Source organism: Seriola dumerili, unplaced genomic scaffold, assembly GCF_002260705.1.
Source record: "Seriola dumerili isolate Sdu_G_001 unplaced genomic scaffold, Sdu_1.0 BDQW01000331.1, whole genome shotgun sequence".
Taxonomy (NCBI): domain Eukaryota; kingdom Metazoa; phylum Chordata; class Actinopteri; order Carangiformes; family Carangidae; genus Seriola; species Seriola dumerili.
In genome coordinates this window covers 2,788,116-2,810,698 of record NW_019174586.1, presented here as the reverse complement: position 1 = coordinate 2,810,698, position 22,583 = coordinate 2,788,116, and the positions used below count along the sequence as shown (strand labels likewise).

Genomic DNA, 22,583 nt, shown 5'->3' with positions numbered 1-22,583 from the left:
CATTTCATATCTTTTTTGAATATTGTGTTTCTTGTTTTTCTGCATAAGCACAGCAGATCAACCTGATTAAGTTACAGCTGCTAACAATGCTAACTTTAGCCCTTGTAGCTTGCTTCACTGATACAGGTTCAGCAACATTCAGAGTAGCAGATGTTCATGAAAAACATAATCCGCAGACTACATTATCAAATTTCAAGCTAGCTGAGGGATACTGTGACACCCTGATCCTTCATTGCATCAGTGCAATATCAAAGTCCAGAACAAGAAAAACTTCTACTGTTTCACTGCAGTTTAAGCAGATATGATGAAAGTAGATTTGTAACTTTTGCGAAGGTGAGCATTGGCTTACACCTGTGTTTTTCTGTTGTACGATTTTACATATCAGAAACGCAGTTGATAAAATGTTCAACCCCTTGCCTAATGTTTACTTTTGGTAAAAAGAAAATAGAGTTCTGTTCCTGTCACAGTGTTGAGAAGGACTCACCAAACCTGTGTTGGTGATTGTGTTTTGACTGGCTTGGTGCTGTGCAGCCTTGATCCTGGCCTGCAGGTGAGCAGGAGGATGGAAGTACTTGCACTTGTCTCGGCTGCAGCGGCCCTTGATGTAGTCCATGCAGACGATGACGGAGTTCTCGCTGCAGTCCACCATGCCGGCCTCCAGGGGGTGAGCGTAGCGGCAGTCGCTCTCACCCCGTGTGCAGTTACCACGCTGGAATTCTCGACAAACCTGGCAGGGCGAGCGGGAGCACTGGTCAACATTTACCTGTCATCATACTTTGGCCAAACATAGAAACACAACAACTGCACGCAGGCTGCATACCTCCAGCTTGTCTGTGCGCACATGTTTTTGTGCGGAGGTGCCGTTGCCCATGGCTGCCAGGCTGGTGGGACTCCCAGGGACCAGCAGGGGAGTACTGGGCAGCAGCTCAGGCATCAAGCCCATGCCTGGGCCCATGTGGCTCAGATATGGACTGAACGCCATACTGGGACTCGTTGCCAGGGAGGGTGTCACCGGGAATGTTGTCTGAGGGAGGGAGGGAATGGCAGAGACGCAAGACAACAAGTTACGGTTACTAGCTAATGAAAGCTAGAGAAGATTTGGCGGTAACATAACCGGTACTATGGGTTTTTTCAAAGTAATGAGAACAAGAACGGTCACTTTTGACATTCAGGCAAGTCCACACTTCCTTTTAAAGAATTGAATAAGGCGCACAGTAACCTTGACCTTTGACCACCAAATTCTACTCAGTTTATCGTGAAGTCCAAGTGAACAATTGTATTAACAATTTCATTTTATTTGGAAATACCCAGTGGTTATATTTGGCAGGGATTTCTAAATATAATTCTCATTGTAAATGAACAGAAAGCTAAAGCAAGTAAGTTTAGCTTTCATCTTTAAACAGTCAGAAGAATCCTCTTTTTCCTTTTGTTGAGAAAGATTCAGCTTCTGCCGGTAAGCTCTGCCTGCAGGCATGACCGGTGGCACTTGCATTAATTAAAAAGTCGTTGTTTTAGAGTGGGCTGCTCACTATGGGCTGCAGCTGTGTTCCAGGCAGCATGAACTGCATCTGTTGAGCCAACATGGCTGCCGCGGCCTTCTGCTGGATCAGGTTGTTCCTCCCGTTAATCTCCAGCTGGGTTTTCAGGTGAGGAGGTGGGTGCAGGTATTTACAGTTCTCACGTGTGCAGCGCCCCTGAGGAGGATAGAGGAGGGAGGGTAGATGAGTGTGAGAGCAGACAGATGGAGTGACACTTTATAGTGACTCTTAGTGAAGGGAGATGAAGTCACACAGCTGGGAGATGAGAATAATGTGATTGAGAGGCTAAATCAATAAGGGGTGTGCCTTTACGCAGACGACAATGACCACTTAATGCCAAACATAAAAAGCTCACCTTAGTGCAGCAGCTGATCTAAGTTTAGTAGAGAACTATACAATCAAGTGCAATTTGTTAAGATAAAAATCAAGAGTTAAGTGTGTTTTCCCAAACCGTCTAAGAACTATGTCTTGTAAATCATGTTGAAATAAAGTACTAATGAAGTCCCAGAAGATCTTATGTTGCATAATTCATGCAACACTTTCTAAAAGTGTTCATCGCATTAAGAGTATGTTACACTGGAATCAACAACAAATTTAACCACCACTCATTTAAAGTTGTTTTTTGTTTCTATGGATAAATATACACAGTAATTACACATTTTCACATTTCATTTGAAGATAACCTTTTGTAACATTTAGTTTCAATCAAACTATACATTTCATTTGATTTCATAAGTCTTTTTCAATGCAATGTGGAATGACCGGTGTAGTATTTGAGCCAGCTTCGGATTTTCCACAGTGGCACAGCAGAAATCAAATAAACCACACTGACAAGAGATAAAGCTGGAGAGTGAAAACATATGCTCGACTCTCACCGTCCTGTGTGACCGATTCTGTATCTCTACCTGGTAGCTATCAGCCCAATAAATAACCTACTTTCTAGAAAGAGAAAAAGCAAATACTTCAACGTATTCGTGCCTAACTGCAGCACACACTCGATTAGTTCAGAGAAAAGCTAAGATGGGATTAATTGAAGAATATGGAGTAAATTTACTCTTTTCATAATAATATGGTATATTATCATATTAGCATAGTGTTTTTAGACTAGACTTAATGTTCTCGCTAATCTAGCTGGAATTAATTTAAACAATCTTACATACTGTTGTACAGTTAAATCACAATGAAACATATTTTATTCACTCATCATAAGTTTTGTATGTAATATCTTGATATGTAATGTAACTAATGGCTAAAAATGTCAAATAATTGTAGAGGAGTAAAACACATAAAGTGCCAAATAATATCTAAGGACAGTATTTGAGTAAATGCATTCTACTGTACTGTGTGTGTATGCATATATATGTTGGTTTCTGTTCGTAATCTTTATCACTCCTCGCCTCCAGGAGGTCAGAACAAGGTTAAACAGCACACCTGAAGCCGGGAAGAAATGTCCTGCTAAATGATACATAAGCAGGGGGACTGCTTGCTGAGGTTTAAACTGCAGTCATATGAAGGAGTTTTCAAAACGCATACACACACAAACAGCTGTGGTAGCTTTATTACTAGATATTAAAAATACCTGCTCTAACATGATTTTGTCAAACATGTTAATCTAACGAACACGGCACCATTCATGAGTGTGCATTGGCAAATACATCATGAAACATGTTGGTTGAACAGTCTGTATTCGTCTGTTGCATGTGTGCGCAAAGTCCAAGCTTTTCTATTTTTCCTTTATGCAAAGCTTCATTCAACACATGCAGGCTTACACAATAACAGCAGACAGATAGTATGACTAAAACCAAAGTAATACGCATATTTGAGCAAACTAGATGCCCTTTATGATAAATGTGAATGAAACAGCAGGAAATGGTTATGAAAAACATTTCCAGAGGTCACATAGATAACAAATGTTTCGGATTATAAATTAAACTGGTTATTGAATGAAAGCTGAACAATGTAGGACGATGCAGGATGATGAAACTATATAACTCTCAGATTTTCCAGTGATATGGGAAACTGTACTTAAACCCTGTAATCAATGCAATGTTATTATGGATGCAACTAATGATTAAGACATTACCCAGTAATCTGCTGATTTTCTTGATCAATCAAAACAGTTAAAATTACAATTTTCTTAGACCAAACAACCAATCCTCAGCTGCTTATTTTGTCCAAACAATAGTCCAACCCCCAAACAAAAATCTGTTTACAATCATTTGAGACAAAGAAAAGCAGCAAATCGTTACACTGAGCCAGAGAATGTTTGGCATTGGCTTGAAAGGTGACTTAAACAATTAATCAATGACCACAATAATTGCTGATTCATTTACCAGTTTGTTGATAAACTAATCGTTTCAGCTCTGAATATTTTACATCCAAAAATGAAACTATGGATCCAAAATAAATGTTTCAAAGAATGAATCTTATCTTAGGTTGATATAATTCTATATTTTAGTCAGCTGAAGCTTTTCCTGCATCAGCAGTCACTGCCACAAACCATTTTGATCAGAAGTAATCCTTCATACTCCTTTTTACTTGTCACTTTTGGCTGCTTGACAAATCCTAAATCAGATTTTGAGCCACGTATCTAAAAGCAATTCATTTTGCCCTAGAATGTCGTTGAAGCAGTGTCCTTCGTCCCTGCCAGAGTCTGTGGGGAAGGTGAAGATGGTGCTGCAGGAACACTGCAGGTCAACACACACTCAGTGGAGGAACTGCAGTCTCCATTAAACCCCTGGGCCGACAGCAGCTGTCTGCCCCTGCAGATGAGCTGTTAACCTGCTAAACTACCTCTACTGAGCATCAGCCACATGCTTCGTAATCACCACACCCACACAAGACAGCTCGCATTAGGTGATCACGAGCATTCTGCACAACTGACAGAGCACTAAAGCAACAGAAAATAAAAAACTCTAAGGGCAAACTGACGTCATGGTGCAGATACTCTGACGGTGATGGATGATGTCATGCTGAGATGAGGACACATAAAAAGCATTTAGCAGCAGCAGAACTACATATATAGGGCATGAAGAAACCTGTCTCCCATACCAGCACCCAGGAGAGATTCACATGACCTCACACACCAGACAGAAAGCATACAAGCTTACAACATGTAGCAGCTTGAAAAATGTTCAGGATGGTTCACAGGCTTACACAAACACTCTCGCCTACACTGGAGATGCAAACTAACTTTGCGTCAGCAAGCTGCGTGTATAGGGATGAGTCTGTAATGAAGAGTGAGGCCCATGAGCCCAGCAAGCCTGCTCAAGCTCAGAGGGAAAGAGAAGTAGCTATTAATGGGCCTAAAGATGAACTTTATGCATTGTGTGCTCCAAAACACAAAAGTTTGACCAAATTACTGTCTGAATTTTGTGCTCTGAAAGCACAAATATTGAGCAGCTTTATAAAAGCTATACAATCTGGCGTAGAGAAAGAGGCCAGTAAAAAGTGGTGTTGAGGAGAGTATTGGGTCAGGAATCTCCTTTTGGTAACCATAGCAACACACTACACAACACAGAAAAAGTCCCTGTAAGTACAGTAGTGTGTTGTCGGTACACTCAGTGAGAGGAGAGAGATGGAACATTGATAGATAGGATCGCTGCATAGATCTAAACCTTTACACACATTTTTAAAGCCATATTATTTCCATTATTAATATGGGTTTCTTTTTCTGCAGTTAAAGATTCACCACACTCAAGTTCAGGCTTATTCTCGTATGTGACAGTGATGGAGAACTCAAAAAAAGTTTTGCTTAATCAATTAGTTGAATATGTCAACAACTATTGGATGATTAAGATGAAATTTTGCAGAGACAGTCATGGTTCTCAGGACATGACTCCTACTGACTTTGAGTTTTCATCTTGTGTCAACATTAAGGCTGACATTTGGGTACTTTTTGTGAAATATCTCAACAAGTATTTGACACATTTCAATGACATTTGGTATGACATCAGGTGCTCCAATGATGATGTTTCCCTGACTAAAAAAAAAGACATTTAGTCATTACTTTGGTTTATGGACAAATACCTGCAAAATGAATGGCACTCTCATCATCCTCAGCTGTACTTTGTGTTTAGAACTAAAATGCTAACACGCAAACCTTAGATCAAAGCACTGACGTACAGCCTCAAAGAGCTGCTAGCATGGCTGTAAACGCTATTTCTTCAGATTAAAAGGCCGAAAATTTTTGGTATCAGCTTCTCAAATTTCAATTTCAATCTCGATATGAGCTGAGTATCTTTGGGTTTAGAATTGTTGGTTGTTCAAAAGAAGCATTTTAAAAGTGTCTGAGAACTTGGATCTGCCATTTCTTTAAATCTATTTTCTGTCATGTCATAGACCAAAAATTAAATATCTGTGGATTAATTGATAAGGAAAATAATCATTAGATGCAGCCCTTACCGTCATGTCATTCAAAATCGACATTGCTCTTAAATCTACTGTATGTCGCGCAGATGTGATGTCCACACTAATCATGTGAGATGACAGCAGCACTCCAGTTAACAAGGTAAAAAGAACTAGGCGGTGAGCTCCCTCCTCCCTCCCTGCAGCAGGTTCAGACCAACCAGACAGAGCTAATGGAGGAGAAAGCGGGAATGACAGCGGTCGGCTCGGACCGGGCTGGAGATGCCAGATATGGGAGGGACAAGTGAGGAGGGAAGCCATTAGCAGATAAATCCATGAAATTAACAAACACCCTTCTTCGGGCGGGGAGCAGGGGGAAGGAGTGATGCTGTAGTGCGGCTCTGTTCGGGACACCGTGTGGTGCTTCTTTGTTTTTTCTAGTCAGTGGACCAAAAACAACGACTGTCAGCTGAGTATAATCCTGAACAACAATGAGGACAGAAACACTGTTGTAAAGAGGTGGTTGCTGACACACTGTGCTGGCACCAAAGCCCTACTGCAGCCCCTGATAAATAAAGCCGCTTTGACCTTCAACTGTCACCAACTTCAGTTCTTTCTCAAACTAACAACATGACCCCAGGGCTTCAAACAGCCAAACATGGCCTTTAATGCTTGTTCACTGCCTTTGGTACAAAGCGGCTCGCCTCTTTCTCCCATCAATGCAACCAGTACAGAGCCAGGCTGTTGCTCTGTGCTAAAAACAGCCGTGCCACTCAGGAAGATCAAACTATCCAATGGGTACGCACTCCTGTGCTGTTGCTAGGCCCCCTCTCTTTTTCTCTCCCTCTCTCTCCCTCTCCATCTCCCTCCTGCTCTGGAGGACATAACACAGAAAAATGGCTGAATAATAAATTCTAACTCAATAAACGAGGAGACAGCAGCTGCACTCAGACAGAAAGCCCCTTGTCTGGGTCTCACTTTTTTGCTGCACGAAAGCTGCTTGAGCAAAACCTCTCGTAAACACACGTGCATCCAGACGCATATGCACACGCCGACACAGCAACCGTCTATTCTCGATTTCAGCACAATCGGCCATTGATAGTCGGAGCTCTTCTAAAATACAGTAAAGCATCATCACTTGTCAGACTGTTAGTTTTTCTGCTGTGTATGAGTAGTGCTAGTGTTGTGGTTCTGTGCCGGAGAAAGGATGAGAGTCAGGACAGCAGCTGCAGCGATGTTGAAGCAGCACAACCGACTAGCCCACATCAGTGGTGGAGAACCAGACCATCAGCAGAGCAGCAGATTATGTCTGGGCATAATACTAACCATAAATATCTAGATAACAGAGGACATTTTTCTGACATTGTAATACGCATCTATATGTGTTTAGGTATAGAAGTTGGTCTACGTGACAATTTATACCATGGCCACTGAGAATCCTCCATTCTGATTGGCTGAAAGGTGTGGATTGACCTTTAGTGAACAGAGAGTATGAGTGGACACCTATGATGTACGTTTGATTTCAGTTCTAAATTAATGTGACAATATTAAACCATAAGTAACGATAGCAACAATGAGGCTTAGCTAAAGAGCTTAGAGCTAGGTTATTTGTGTAACCAATAAAAAAATAGCTTAATAGCTGCACAGTGAGAGCAATGAAAAATTAATTTCAAACATGTCATGAGTCAGGACATCTAAGTAGACTAACAGTAGGAGAAGAGAGAAGACTTCTGAAATAATGTAAGCTATTCCAAGGCAATTACAGACATACAACTTGTTGGGAGTTATCCCTTACATATACCATGAGACAAAATTCGTCCACCATTTATACAATGGTAACTATCCCATTAATATATGTGCTTGTATTACTAATCATTATTATTACTATCATTGCAGGTAATGTTGCAAATCAGTGAGCAAGACCACTTATTGGCAATATTGGATTTACAGGATTTTTAATTGGTGCAATGAAGTACCTTGATTGGAAACCATTGTAACCTAGTGGTGCAGGACACGTACCGTGTAGCTGCAATGTTGCTGGTTATGATCTGGCCTGTATATCATCCCCCTGTCTCTCACATTTCCTGCCTGTCTCTCAACAGTATTCTGTCTGATGAAGACAAAAATCAGCTCAAAGAAAAATGCCCTTGCATTAGATATTTCATCTAAAATTTTTATACGTGCTATGACAGTAAAATATACTGCTATCATGAAATAGAATTGCTAAACTGTGATATTTTTTTTTATTATATCCATATTACCTACGCTTAGCTGAAATTAACTGCTTCAGACTGCATGATGACAGGTCAAAAATGTAATTTTCAGCTGGTATTCTCAAGAATTTAAAAATCATTCTGGGCTAAATGTGACTTTTTAAATAATAAACCTAGATAACAAACATGTTCATGATAATTCATGGGATTTAAAAGTAACAACATAATCACAAGGACATAAAATAATGATGAACACCCCTGTAGTGCCCAGTCCCAGAATCACAAGAACGTATAAGATTCTGACAAAAATAGTGTTTAAAAATTTTAGTAGCAGTAAAAAGGGTGGATCAACTGACCAACTGACATAGTTTGCAAGGTTTTACCCCAGGAAAACGTTGAGCTTATTGTGACGCATCTTTCTCACTTGAACAATTTAACTAGCAGATGACACCCCTAACCATGGTCACACTCATGGCTTTTGATACGTGAAATACAACCTCTGTTGTTTCCTTAAATCTGGGCCACTTCGACTGAAACAAAGACCACCTCCAGTATAAAACACTACAGGGAACTGTGGTTTGTGTGTGGGCCTATATGTGGGTGTGTTTGTGTTTAAGTGTTAAATAAGCGGGCACCACCTTAACTTCAGTATTTATACAATACTACGCAGAGCCAAAAGGAACCAACTACCCTGACATTAACCATAATGCATGTGTCTAAACAAACATGATATAATATGGCAAGGATTGGTGGTGAGTGAAATGTCTGTTGCATTGTTACCTTCAGTGAGTCAAAGCAGGCGATGACTCGGCCATTCTCCACATGGCAGCTCCGGGAAGGGTGGGCAAACTTGCACTCTGCATCAGACCTTGAGCAGGTACCTCTCTGAAACTCACGACACACTTCCAGGGTCAGCCATTTGGTGTCCCGTCCCATGGTCATGCTGACAGCCATCAGAGACGCTCACAAACACGGAACAGTGGTGGGGATAGATGGACGGAAAACTGTCTGATGAGTGCAAGGGTGACTAATAGTGATGCAAAAAAAGAAATCCCCAGCAAAACAGAGAGGAAGAACAGAAGCAAAAAATATTTTCAGTTTTCCTTCAGCGCAAACAGGCAGCGAGTCCTTTTAGTCAAAGTATTTTGGGGGATGTTTATTAGTTTTTCCTGGGAAATGTGGCAGCTGAGGTTTCACTGGGGTGAGATAGAGGGGCTTGGTTGTGAGCAGAGGCCAGCTCTGTCTCAAAAAAAAAGAGAAAAAACAGAGACTACTCTGAGGACATCACTCTACAGTGCTTGGATATGTCGCTGAGCATCTGTGCCTTCACCTGAATCAACTGACACCCACCCTAAGTCACTGTTACATTCAAGTCAACATGGCCAAGGCTGTGGCAGTCTCTGTAGAGCTAATTATGTTTCAAGAGCCTGAAAAGGAAGATTTCTGTAGAACAAAAAAGCAGAACCTTATAGGGATGGTTTCCTTGCACTGATGAGACGAGGTGGCAGCCCAGCTCAGGGTATGTAGGGACTGCAGCTCAGCAACATGGGATGGATGACTCTGTGGCTGTCTGGATAAAATATAGCCTCCATTCAAGGCCAAACACACACTGAGCCCCGTCCTGCTCTCATCCAGCAAAGTCAGACAGCGGCAGCAGACAACCCCTCGCAGTAGGCACTTCAGAGTTCTACTTCCTCCTCTTACTTCAGTCTCTTTCTCATCCCTCCTTCGCCATCCTTTATTCTTCTGTTGTCATCCTCCTCACTGACCTCTCTTCTGCATGTCCTTGCTTGTTGTCTTGCTGTGGACTGTAAAAACAGAAGGGCAAACATTAATCCAAGGCATTAACAAACCAGCAGCCTGTTGAAGAGAAAACGTTGTTAATGTAAAGCTACAACCTCGTGTGGAGCTTGTTTAAACGGAGGGTGATGAGGACCACGAGGCAGGAGGGTGGAAGGGAAAGCGCCAAAGAGAATAAAGCGAGGACAAACAAATACGGGAGCAGAGCATACGGGAGGGAGGGAGGCAGCAATGAACGGCAAAGGGCAAGCTATGTCTTGATTAAGTGATACAAGAGAGAGAGAGGGAGAGGGAGAGAGGGGATGGAGGGAGATTGCAGGCAGGACAGAGACGTCACTTCAACTCCCCTGAGGTCCACGAAGCAGAAAGTAATTGACTAACTTGATATGAATCATGCTGCAATATACTGTGAAAAGCGGTGTCCTTGAAGTGGCACGTGTGGTCGACACCAGTGATTCCCAGACAGTTATTAATGTGAAGGGAAGAAGCAGGAAAGAGAGAGACAGGGTGGAAAGAGAAGAGGTAGTTCTTCACAACTGCAGCTGCTGTGCTCAATGCAGAGCAACAGCCAATCGGGAAAACTTTTGCAGACAGGCAGTACACATCACCAACCAATGACAGGGCAGTTTCCACAGCAGCTCCTCCCTCCACAGAGCCCGTCCTTGTTCCTCCCAGGCTTTTTTCACTGGTACAGCACAGTCATGGCTGAGCCACATGGTAATATTCAAACTGTACAACAACTCTGAGCTGACTCCAAACAGCTTTGTCTCCTCACAGACAAGGAGGAGTAAGTTATGTCTTATTCAATCAGTGGATTATACTGCAGTGTGATGCAAGGAAGACGCGTGCTGTGAGGGAGCAGAGTGACGTGTCCGGACACTAACTGAATACAGATAACAATCAGTGAGGTGGCTCAATAAAGATACACACAGAGGAGAAACTACAATTTAGCTTCCCAGGGGAAGGCAAAGTCCAAACTGCATTTTGGACATGAGAGATATTAAAGAGAAAGGAGGGCTACCCTTTATGATACATGGTAGTACATGAATGCACAAAGTGAATAAACAATAGGCGAGATGCAGGAGAGGAGGAGTACAAAAAAATAGGAGGAGGAGAGGGGGGTTGGAGCAGATATTATCAGTCCCTGTGTCTGATGGCGGCAGACACAGACGGAGGAAGCGACGGGGGGGAGAGTGTGAGGGAACGAGTGTGTGTGTGTGTGTGTATATGAGAGCATGCAGCTAGACAGCCCAGTAGGAGCACACTGCAGTGGAGTGGGAGAAGGAGGGATAAGGGGGAGGTGGGAACTGAATTGATACACCCACCTTCAAACACAAGAACAAAGACACATCCCAACCCCAAAAAAAGAGGCAGGAATGAGAGATGAGCAGGTACAGCAACTGCTTTGCTTGCTTAACCATTATGCCTCCTCCTCCTCCTCCTCCTCCCAGCCTACCTACAGATCGATAGAAACTTTTCTCTGGGGGGACGAGACAAGCACTCCTCCTGCAGCTTTGCCTGTCCTGCATTCACGACCACATCAGTGTCAAGCGCTCTTGCTTACGCACGCCCTGACGACGCAGCTCAGCAATATGCAACCCGCATCATCAAAATGCTCCTCAGCAACGCTCCACACTTCCTCTCCTCGCTATTGCCACACCAGACACCAAATGGCGCACAGTTGCCATTACAACCATTCTTGGAAAGCTACGCAGCAGAACTGGCTCTCCTCCAAAGCCATTCCAGTTTATACTGCATCCTGTACCTTTGAATATGCACAGCAATGACCTATCACTGATACATGCTTTCCAGGAGTTTCACCCTCCTGGAAAATTTCACCAACTGTTTAACCAAGCTTTTCCTTGTTAGCTTTTGCCTCTGGCCTCTATCAGGGCCTTTACGGCTACTGGAAGACAATGGGGACAGTTAAAAATAGAGAAATCATGCCATGGCATAATGTGTAAGTAGGTTAAATGTGACATGCCTACTTGGGGGTTGTGTTTGTTACAACATGTTCATGAACAGACAGAGCGACCTGTGAGAGCTATAAGTAATTAAGTAGATCAGACATTCAGACAAGACAGCAAATACGTTTTTATTAATTAGTTACTCATAAGTGGTTGCAGCCTCTTTATTCCCGAATGCAGAAATGTAGGGACATGAATATGGACAGATGACTCACAGTACAAAGTTCGTACTAAGGATTGACTATCGACTATACTTAAGCACTTTTGGCAAAATATGAATGTCAGCATGCCAACATGCTGATGTTTTGTGTGTTAACATGCAAATATTTGCTAATTAGAACAGAAAAATACGGCTGAAGCTGATGGGAATGTCATGTGTTTTGCAGGTATTTGGTCATAAACCAAAGTACTGGACATAATCCAATTTTGATCCGATGGTGACTCTAGAGGAAAAGCCAGGGGATCATCAAAGTTATTACAGTTCATCCTGAGGGAGTCATGAATGTGTGTACCAAATTTCGTAGCTGTTAAGGAATTTTTCCTTCTCTTAGGTCTTTAGTAGTAGTAGTAGTAGTAGTAGTAGTATTAGGCAACGTTTTCACAGGTCACTTACAAGTAAGCCCTAAAAGCAATAGTTCATTGTCTGTCTCATGGATAGCCGTGAAGACACTGATAGAGTCAAGCTGGCCCAGTCCACAGAAGCAGTTGCTATGAGCAACCAAGGTCATAAAGATATGATGGACCGAGCCTCCGGGAGAGGGAGTGAACAGTCATAACACAGGGGCCCTCCAGCTCCAGGATAGGCTACCTTGGTAGAGTATTGCATGAAATATGCAACGTGTCTTAGGGGAACATGATTCAATGTTGAGGATTTGGTACCCAACAGAATCTTCACACATGTATGGATAGGTGCTGTGGTCCCATGAAGAATATCCTTATTTGGACATGTAGGGAGTTTTGTATGGGCTAAAATATGCTCTGACACATAGTTAACTTGTGTAACTTATCTATCGTATCTAACTTATCTATATTCTCGTCAATCAAGCTTCAATAAATGCAAAAATTAAAAAACAAAAATATGAACTGCATGCTAGCACAAGAGGAACCGTCTGAAGATCACCAAAGTCGATGTGATTCAACACCTGGGAACCATGAATGTTATGAATGTACCAAATTTTGTGCCAGTCTATCGAGTAGATATTCCACAGGATATCACGGTGGCGCTAGATGAAAAGTCAGGGGGTCATAAGGGTCATTGGGATTAAAATGTCTGAGGACAATGAAAATTTCATGGCAATCCATTTGAAAGTTGCTGAGATATTTCAATCTAGACCAAAGCAGACTGACAGACCGACATCCATAGAGCCATGACTCGAGCGTGTTTAAAAAGCAGGCAGCCCACCAAGAGTTTTGATGACTCCACTGTGAAAGTACACCTTGTGACTAATCTGTCATTAGTTGATAAATGATTCAGCACCAGCAGAAGGCAAATATAACCACCAGGGGTCAATCCAACAGTACATTGCATAGTTACCTAACATTCAGGGTTCAGGATAAAAAACATACAGATGACCGTCTTTGAAGATGTCACAAACTTTTAAAAAACCCAACAAATATAGTTACAGTTTCCCAAAATGTACCAAAACAGTCACATGAAATGTGTGTATTAAGAACAATATGCCTAATTGCATTTATTTTATGTTTTATGTGCTGTCATCAGCAGTCTTTTTTTTAAAGATAGCACTCTTTAGAAAAAAAGATCCTTCAGACATTTACTGCCAAGCTGAAATATTGCAACCACTACCTACCACAGCAGAGATCAAGCATAGGAGGCCAGCAAACAGACCTTAGCAAACAGCTGAGGAGCAACTAATTAAGGTGCAGACGAAGAAATGATAGGAGTGAAAAAAAAGAAAGATGTAGAAGTTTTGCTTGAAGAACTCTTACAGCTAAATATTGACCAAGAACTGTTCAAAAGACAAGGTTTTGATGCCACATGCTTGAGGCTGCATTACTGTGCAGTTGCAGCCCACACAACACCGCTATCTCAGTAACTTGCAAGTCTGATGAATGGATTAAAGCACATAAGTAAAAGCAAAATATATAAAAGAAAGCATGAAAATAAGCTTTAGATATGTTGTTAGGATAGTAAATTAACAATTAATATATTAATAATATTAATATAAAAGTGCCTGTTCTAATTTTCTATTATAAGCTCAAGGAGATGTATTCAAATATCTTGTTCAATCAACCAGCTGTCCAAAACCTCAAAATATTCAGTTTACTGTGATATATGACAAAGAAAAGCAGCAAATCCTCCCATTGGAGAAGCTGGAACCAGTGAATGTTTGTTATTTTTGCTTAAAGAAAACACTTAATCAATGAATGAAAACAATTAATCCAAAATACCAAAATTGTTGCAGATTTTTGTCAGTACTGATAAATATTCTCATTATTTCTTGATGAATCAATTACTCATAATGTCTGGTCAGCATTTCTCAGAGCCCACTTTAATGAATCCAAGTTGCTTCTTTCATCTGACCAAGATCTCAAAATCAAGATATCAAATCTAATATCACATGATAAATCATAAAGTAAATGTAGCAAATCCTCACATTTCAGAGGCTAGAACCAGAAGAACTTTCACATTTTTGCTTGAAAACTTTATATTTAATTCCCACTTAATCTTAAATCCAGCTGTATTAAAGAGTCTACATTCTGTACATAATTTTGGTCTACTTGAACTTGTACGACCTTTACAGTAAACAGTCAAATGCAGGGATGCAGAATGATGAATAAATATAGACTGCCCTAGTTATAACAGCCCTTATGCTGCTGCCTGTCTTCCAGGTGTCTGCAGGGAGAAGAGGGGCTCCAGCAGTCAGTAGTCAGTAGGTGGGGGTCAACATGTGGGTGGAACAGGATGTGGGAAAGTATAGGAGGACAGATGGGTCTGGCTGCTGTTGACTCCAGCGCACTGCGTCCCTCATCAAACACAGTGCACCAAAGGGCTACCGACCGTGTAACCTTCACCAGAGCTCTGACGTCTGCATTATGGCTGGTGAGTAGGCTGTATGCCACCTAGACAGACTGCCCTGCACCTTATCTGCTCACACTAACAGACAGCTTTATACCAATAAAACTGGAAAGTGTCAGACATGCATTCAGTGGAAGGCAGGGTTACACAATAACACTTGTGAGGAAAATATATCCCTTTTATTTCTAATTTTGGATCTTTTTTTTTAGTCCTTTCTTTTGCACAATCATTCTATAGGCAGGGGGATATTTTAAGTGCCTTGTGTGATTATCTGCCAGTGGCCGATGGCAGTTTTGGTGGTTTTGAAGTTTTAGCTTGCTCTGCTGTCGCATTTATTTTGAATTCCTCTAAATTAAGAGCAATGAGCAAATGCAATAAATGGGAATGTAAAGTGTTACAGGGTAATACAGGAAGTGTGCTCGCTACAAAAAACTAGAAACACTTGAAATTGCTGAAATGTTGGAAGTGGTAAGTGAAATACAATTACTGTGTTTTAAAAAGTTGAAATGACATGAGTCCTGGGTGAATTTGACATTAGCTGGAGTGAAAATGCCGAGAAGAGTTAACCCTTCAGCTGAATTAAAAGCAAGTTTAAATGTTACGTAGAAATTTAAGATTGCTCTACTGGTGAACTTGTGAACTGCTCTGTATTAATCGGGAATGTGAGGCATTATGGGTTAACACCTCACTTTTGCTGGAAAATTTGAGAAAAATTAACATTTGCAGTTGAAATATTTGAAATAGTTGAGATACTGATTTTATTTGGGCTGAAGCGAAAGCCTAAATGCAAACACTGGAAGTATTATATTGACATGACAGTTAAAATGGAAGAGCTGACAGTGTAAGTTTAAGTGTGAGCACTGGCTTTAGGGGAAGTATCAGCTCAAGTGAAAGTGCTGAAAAAAAGTAGAAAATTCAATTGAATTTCAAGCACTGAAACAAGTTGAAATGTCAATGTCTAGAAATTTAAGCTTGCTCTACTGTTAGACTTGGTGAATTGTTTTAGATTATTGTGCCAATGTGTAAAATGGGAATGTGAAGTGTTATAGGCTTATACAGTGGGTCTCCAGAGAGGACAAAAGGACCCTAAAACTGTGGACTTCAGTTTTCACAGACTGAGGAAAGCCAGTGAGGGATTTTAGTATTTACACACTGGGAAAAACACTTGAGCTCAGATCTTTGTGTCAGTTTGGTTTCACACGAGAATCTGTGGTGTTTCCTGTGGGAATATTTTTTTAATATGGAGTTTCCCCATTCCCAAAAGTCTGGTGAATTCCATTTTTAGAAGCACAGGTAGTTTAATAACGAATACTGAAGTTGTGAAAACACAACTCTGATCGCTGATGTGCTACAGTTCACTAAACAGACAACTCTTTTGAGAGCTGTGACAAGGTCAAGTGCGAAACAGGATAACATCAATGACCAGGTGATTGATTAAAAAGCACAAGGTGAAAGAACCATAAATCACAGTGAGAGTGAAAGCCAGCAGCCTGAAGGGAGGGAGCAAAGTAATTAGGTTAAGTATCAATAATCCTTTCAGCTCATTAAAGCACCACAGCTCCCATTCAAGCAAGCATACAACAAGCCTATTCCATCATACAGGACCATATAAACTACACAAAGCATGAATACTTAGAATGATGCAGCATAACTTGGGTGTTGCACTTAACAGTTTTACTTTAGAAAAGACTGAATGAAGTGTAGAATTCATTTTACTTGCTGTAATACTGGTTTCAGCTGGGGGTTTCACATCCCTGTAGTGAAATAATGAAAGTCAACTGTGTGGAAAAGCAGTACATATTATAGCTGAGCCAATAATGCATTGTCAGCTAAATATTTTTGATTTGTTATTGCTGCTACATTGTTAGTGAATGGTTTTATTTGTACCATAAAATATGGAGCGTCCCAGGTAGTTGTCTGTGTCAGAGGGGAAATGAAAACAGGTTATGCGGGAAATATGACTGTTTGCTTGTGTCTGTTTGTGTATGTGTATACACGTCTTTCTATGGTTGTGTGGACAAATTTTAGTTCAAACCCATTTTTGTGAGGACATTTTGTAATTCCTAAGACATTCTGGCAAATTCTCACAACTTAAAATGGCTGTTTTAGGGTTAAGATTTGGTTTTAAGAATAAGGTTGGCATTAGGTCTAGACTACGGTTGGGGTAATAGTTTGGGGTACGTATTATGCCAACAAGTGTCCTCATAACTATAGTGTGAGTGTGTGTCAGTTTATCTGTGTTTATATTAAGTAAAGAAAAACAAGCTACACTGGTGGTGAGTCCACAGCCTGGAGGGAGTGTGAACTTGTCTTGACTGGCTGTATTGTTAACTAAGACAAGATGTTGGCAATACATCCACTGTAGATGCATACAATGTGTGTCGGCAAGTAGTGACAACACAGCATGGTGGCTCGAGTGTCTGACCCCTTAAAGGTAAACCAAGGACAAAACTCAAACTCCTGCACTGATTGCACACATGCATTAATATTGTCTGCAAAATCCTGCACACATACATAGATAACCAGGAGGCAAGCTGCAAGTGCCCCTCACTTAATAGATTTAAACCCACTATTACAGTGAACTGAGTGACCCAGAAAGTAATTTAACATAGATTTTTTTTGCTCTTCACTCTCTGGCATGATATCAAAAGCCATCCAATAAAATCCAAAAAATATTGCATTCAATCAAAACCTCGTGTGCAGATACCAGACTAAAATATGACAGCTGCTTCAGCATTATTTACATCTTTACAGAGCATGGCCGCCAGCTCTCAGCAGACCTGCCCAGTGCATGTTAAATGTGAATACTGTTACAGTTTTGCCTATGTGTAACACAACAATTACGCCCTTATTAAGAATAACAAAGGCGGCTTTGAGCTTCTGCGCAACAGGCAGACTGTAAGAAGCATTTTAACTGATATGGATGAAATATAAAATTCACGGCTAACCTTAGTTATTTAAATGCGTCAGGTAGCATTAATATTGCTGCAAAGTCAACTGCGCCAGACGTGCTCAGCCTCTTACCTGTTTGTAGTCCAATCGGATTGAGACTCAAATGTTTTCTCCTAAATGAACGTCGGTTAAAATGTTTATTTGGTGGTTATTTTCCACAAAGGCGCGTTGCTGGTCTAGTGTACACTCAGCATTACCTGGAAGTGAAAGAAGAAAAAGAAAAAGCGCGTTATCGCTAGCTAGACATAATAAAATCGTAGCAGGTAAGAAAAACGTGTTGCCGTCGCGAACTGAAAGAAAGAAAGAGGCGAGGGGTCTAGCTTGCAGCTGAAATGTTAGCTGCAACTAAATATGCTCGGCTGCAACACAGCAGAATGACAGATTCAAAAAAAATCAGAGGCAGGGCAAAATGGTGAGGGAGGAGTTGGCAGAGAGGGCGTGTGTGTTTGCTTACGTTTATAAGATAACATCATTAGCATTGGTGGAAATGAGAGTCACGACAAAAAGGTAGGCTGCCGTGAAGACGTCGCAGGTGGGTACAGCTTATGAGGTATATATACATAATATGTCGCCTTGTGCCAACCTGGTAGAACAAACGAGAGCCAAAAGATTCAGCCATTATGTTAGTCAAAGTACGTGCTGCCGTTTTAAAGATTTAACTTAAAGGCGTTGCATCAGGATAGCGGTTGGGCTAAAATGACCCGTTAAAGTTAGCGTTTTGCAACAGCTAACGTTAACTAACATTCAAAATTAAAACTTAACGTCCGCCTTATTGAACATTTCAGCAACCGTTCAGAATACATGTAAACAAAGACGGGGGTGTCTGTGTTTCTCGATCTTTTAACACTTTAAAACATAACACACATTAAATCAGTACATAGTATTTACATTTAAATGTCAGTCAAAATATGACAGTACAGGAGCGCTCTTTAGTTATTCTACCTGATGCTAGGACGTTGCTTTTATACCGACTCAGTATTTCCGGTCGCCGTATGGTTTTTCACAATAAAACCAGCAATCACTTCTTTGACAATTTGGACAATGAGTACCACTTTCTAATTTATTGTGTAGAGGGTTTAAAGCTATAATCAATGGCTCTATTACTGGTTAATAACATCAATTTCTAATTGTGACCAAAAAATGTTTAACAAATCTGTACACGATTCACTTTTCTCATGCTGTAATCCCAATTTAAACATCGACTGAAATTTAGTTTTCATATTTTAGTATAATGTAGACAATTAAGACCATATATAAAATGTTCTAATCCTTCAACCATTTCTGGCAATACAACTCTACTGATAAAATAATCCCAGCCATTAACAATCCAATAACCTCTATAAAATTTTAAGCATTTTCACTACATTGCAGAATAATTCTTCAAAATTTAGGCGCAGCTGTCAAATCTGATCCCTCTATTAAATCCTTTGAGGATCAGACTGATAAATGGTTCAAATCCTACCCAACCAAATTTAAGAATAAGCTGTGATGTCAACTATCACCTCAGTATCCCCATTCAGTAACTTTAGATTTCATTAAAAGTACTTCAGCACTCCCTGCTGGTGTTCCAGAGGCTTGCAAGTGCAACACAAAAGCTTGCAGTCTTTTCTGCAAATGATCAGACAAAAGAATATTTACAATAAGAAGATATCTGTGTGGCAAGAATAGAACAGCAGTTCGGTAAATGTAAAAGGATTTTATATAAAGACTTGGGACACATTCAGTAATTTTACAACATTAGCAGTTAATGCAACACATTGAGGTATCTATGAAAATTCCATTCTCCTCTGTAACTTAAGAGACACTTAAAAACACAGGTACATTTCAAAATGTACATATTTCATACAAGACAACAATCTGGCAAACATATAGATTGTTAATCACAAACAGTAGCATATTTTAAATAGAAACAAGTGTCACATTGTTCCTTTTGACAAAGAAAATTATTTACCCTCATTTCAAGCTACATCACAAGTTTTCAGATGTGTTTAAAAGCCAAGAGAACAATCTAGAAGGCTTGTGTGAACACTAAAAGGTATGAGATAACAGGTAACTAGAGCAGCCTTTCTTCTTGTCAAGAAAATGTATCCATTATGAATGTCAGTTGAGGCAAAGAAATACAATTGGTATCAATAAATAAATGTGTCATTTTAAAACAGTTCATAGTGACAAAAATCATAGTGGAAGGCAAATACTAAAATTAACTTGGATTAATTAACAACAGACAAGGCAGAACTTGGCACACTTAGTATTAAGACCCTACTGCTTGTTCCCGTAACTACCACTGTTCCACATTGTCCATATAGTCCTCAATGGTACTATTCTCATCCAGATCCCACCACTCTGGGAGAAGCATTTCTGACTCCACACTGTCTTCACCAGCCTTCTCCCTCTGCTGCTCCTCAGTTACTACAGAGTGGCTGTCATGTTGATGAGGTGTTTCTGTGGGCTTCAGCTGCCTCCCTTGCTTTGTTGTGAGCCGTCCACGGAGCCGCCTCCTCTCCTGCTGCCGCCTCTCTCTGGCCTGCCTGCGCTCCTGCTGCCTCGCCACCTGGAAACGCTGCAGGAAAAGGTCACGGGCGTACTCATATAGCTCTACGTCCCACTGGTTTAGCTGGCGGATTCTGTGTTGCGTCTCAGGAGGTACGTCAACACTGGAGGCACGTGTGCCATTGAGCTGTGTGAAGGGTGCAATGAACTCCAAGTTGAAGGTTCGCTCAAACAGGTACTGGGTCTTACGCTGGTACTCAGTTAGCCCAAAGAAGGCCATTCCCCGAAGGTTACGTTTAGCACTCTCCAGAAGTACTGCCCACCGCTCTTCCTCACTCGTACCAGAGACGTTGTAGCACCCCACCAGGCTGAGGTCAGCCAGCATGCGGGTCTGCCGGTTGTTGGCCAGGTTGTAGGGGCAGTCCATGAACTCCTGCAGGGAGCAACCTGACCAGTCGTCTCCTGAGTAGCAGCTTGGTAGCTCAGACAGTGTTGGTGAACGTCCATCACACACATGTAAGGAGGCTTTCCATGTGGCACCACGCTGCACATGACGCCACTCGCTCAAGTAGCGTGACACCGGGTCTCTTAAGATGGTTATATAATAATAGTTCCTTCTGGAAAGAAAAAGAGGACGTTAGGCCTGCAATAAAGTAAGTAAGTAACTAAACTGAACTAAGTCATTGCAATTTATGCGTTCAATGTTCTTTTCAATTATTTAATAGGTAGACTAAGCAGAGAAGGAGGTGTTAAATACTAGAAACTGATTCATATTCAGTTGGTTCTGATTTGGCAAAAATTACAAAAAGAAACTGAGAAGTCCTGCAATTATGTGAACTGTTTATTTGCTGTGTGGAGGAGCACTTGTGTAGTAGGTTCAAGTTGACATAATACACACACACAATTTTTATGTAGATTTAAAAAAAAAAATCTCTCTACTCAGAGATCGTGTTAAAACCAGGTCAAACGGGCCAGGGTAAACTGTTCCACAAACGTTTTGACTTGTATTACATTTTAGTTTACACCTTGTCACATCCCTGCATTCTATACATTTGTGCAGTTACATAATCATTATTAAGAGAAATGTGAAGTCACCAACCTGGGCAGGTTCTTAGGAGCCTCTCGTGAGTCCATGCGTGACGGGACACAACTGGTTAGCTCAGTCCAGTCCGCATGAAGCCCGCAGCTCCAGCCGGTGGAGAAACGTGAAAAGAGCCAGGTTTCCTTTTTACCTGGCCGGTAACAGGTACATTTCTTCTGACCTGCGTGGCACTCACACGGCCTCTCCAGCTGAATATTCCGCACCAGGTGTCGACCAAACGTCGTGCCACCTGTTTTTTGAATGTGCAGAAAAACTATAACATCATCCCCTTTGATGTTGAAGTCTACAACACGATTTAAATCGGCTTTGGTGAAGTTGAAGCGAGGGACAAAGCGGACCAGAGCGCCGTCTTCTGCAATGTACGGATCCTTTAAGAGCCCATCTTGGACTTCATTGCCACTGCTGTGGGAACCAGTTGTACCACCGACCTTCAACCAGGATCCCAGCTGGTGCAGCATCTGGCACTCAGACCTGCTCGGACACACGTACTGGATCATCATGACGCCAAAGAGCAACGCCATGAGTAGGACGATGAGAAGCCGGTGGTGGCTGCTGCTGCTGCTGGATTTCTCATCCATTGTCCCGGGACGGACAGAAAACCATCACTCAGGTAGTCCAGGCCCCTGTCTCGGCTGAGGAACCTCTGTGAGGTGTGTATATACTGCCCCCAAATAAAGCGAAAACAATAACAATGCAGCTGCTAGCCAGCTAACGTTAGCTATTGAGCCAGAGTGCTGTATCGGCGGCGAGTCACACAGAACCGTGCGATAGCGTATTGTAATTTTGCTGTATTGTTAGCAGCAAAGCGTACAGGTCTCATTTAAAATAACAGACTAGTTTCACCTGGAGTATTAGATAATCTTTGTCGCAGCACTAGATCCGTGTCTTCAACAGCTTGTGATTCTTGACCTTTCTTCCCATCAGCCTCTGCGCTCGCTGAATGTGGGTGTGAAGTTACGTCATCATGTAGGGTAACGTCCTGCCGACCAAGAGCCATAGAGACACAAAGTTACCCCAATTACCGGCTAGGGCTTTGTCACCATTTATGCGCCTGTTAATTACTAAAAACTATTATTCACAGTTGTTGTCAGTTTTAGTGTGTAATTAAATCTGGTATGTCCATCTTCATGTGGTCAC

At 41.4% G+C, this 22,583-nt stretch overlaps 2 protein-coding genes across 7 annotated transcripts in view; both read right to left on the bottom strand.

The window, feature by feature from the left end:
* The window catches only part of LOC111232641 (muscleblind-like protein 3), a 28,517-nt gene extending 10,120 nt beyond the window's left edge, over window positions 1-18,397 (bottom strand). For 3 of the 6 annotated variants that reach the window (XM_022760250.1, XM_022760251.1, XM_022760248.1), the window contains exons 1-5: window positions 17,927-18,198; window positions 8,879-9,906; window positions 1,530-1,694; window positions 821-1,024; window positions 485-727 (exon numbers count right to left, since the gene is read on the bottom strand). In XM_022760250.1, the coding sequence (XP_022615971.1) occupies window positions 485-727; window positions 821-1,024; window positions 1,530-1,694; window positions 8,879-9,052 (786 nt within the window). In that variant the 5' untranslated portion in view covers window positions 9,053-9,906; window positions 17,927-18,198. Of the gene's footprint in view, window positions 1-484; window positions 728-820; window positions 1,025-1,529; window positions 1,695-8,878; window positions 9,907-9,996; window positions 10,058-10,279; window positions 10,371-17,926; window positions 18,199-18,308 lie in introns of those variants that run through there. The other 3 variants (XM_022760245.1, XM_022760246.1, XM_022760247.1) reach the window with 3 other exon arrangements.
* A 1,171-nt stretch (window positions 18,398-19,568) lies between these two features.
* LOC111232639 (heparan-sulfate 6-O-sulfotransferase 2-like) lies at window positions 19,569-22,583 on the bottom strand. Its single transcript, XM_022760244.1, has 2 exons — window positions 21,444-22,583; window positions 19,569-20,961 (listed from the first exon to the last, which is right to left on the bottom strand). The coding sequence occupies exons 1-2, from the start codon at window positions 22,022-22,024 to the stop codon at window positions 20,133-20,135; spliced, it is 1,410 nt and encodes a 469-aa protein (XP_022615965.1). The 5' UTR covers window positions 22,025-22,583; the 3' UTR covers window positions 19,569-20,132.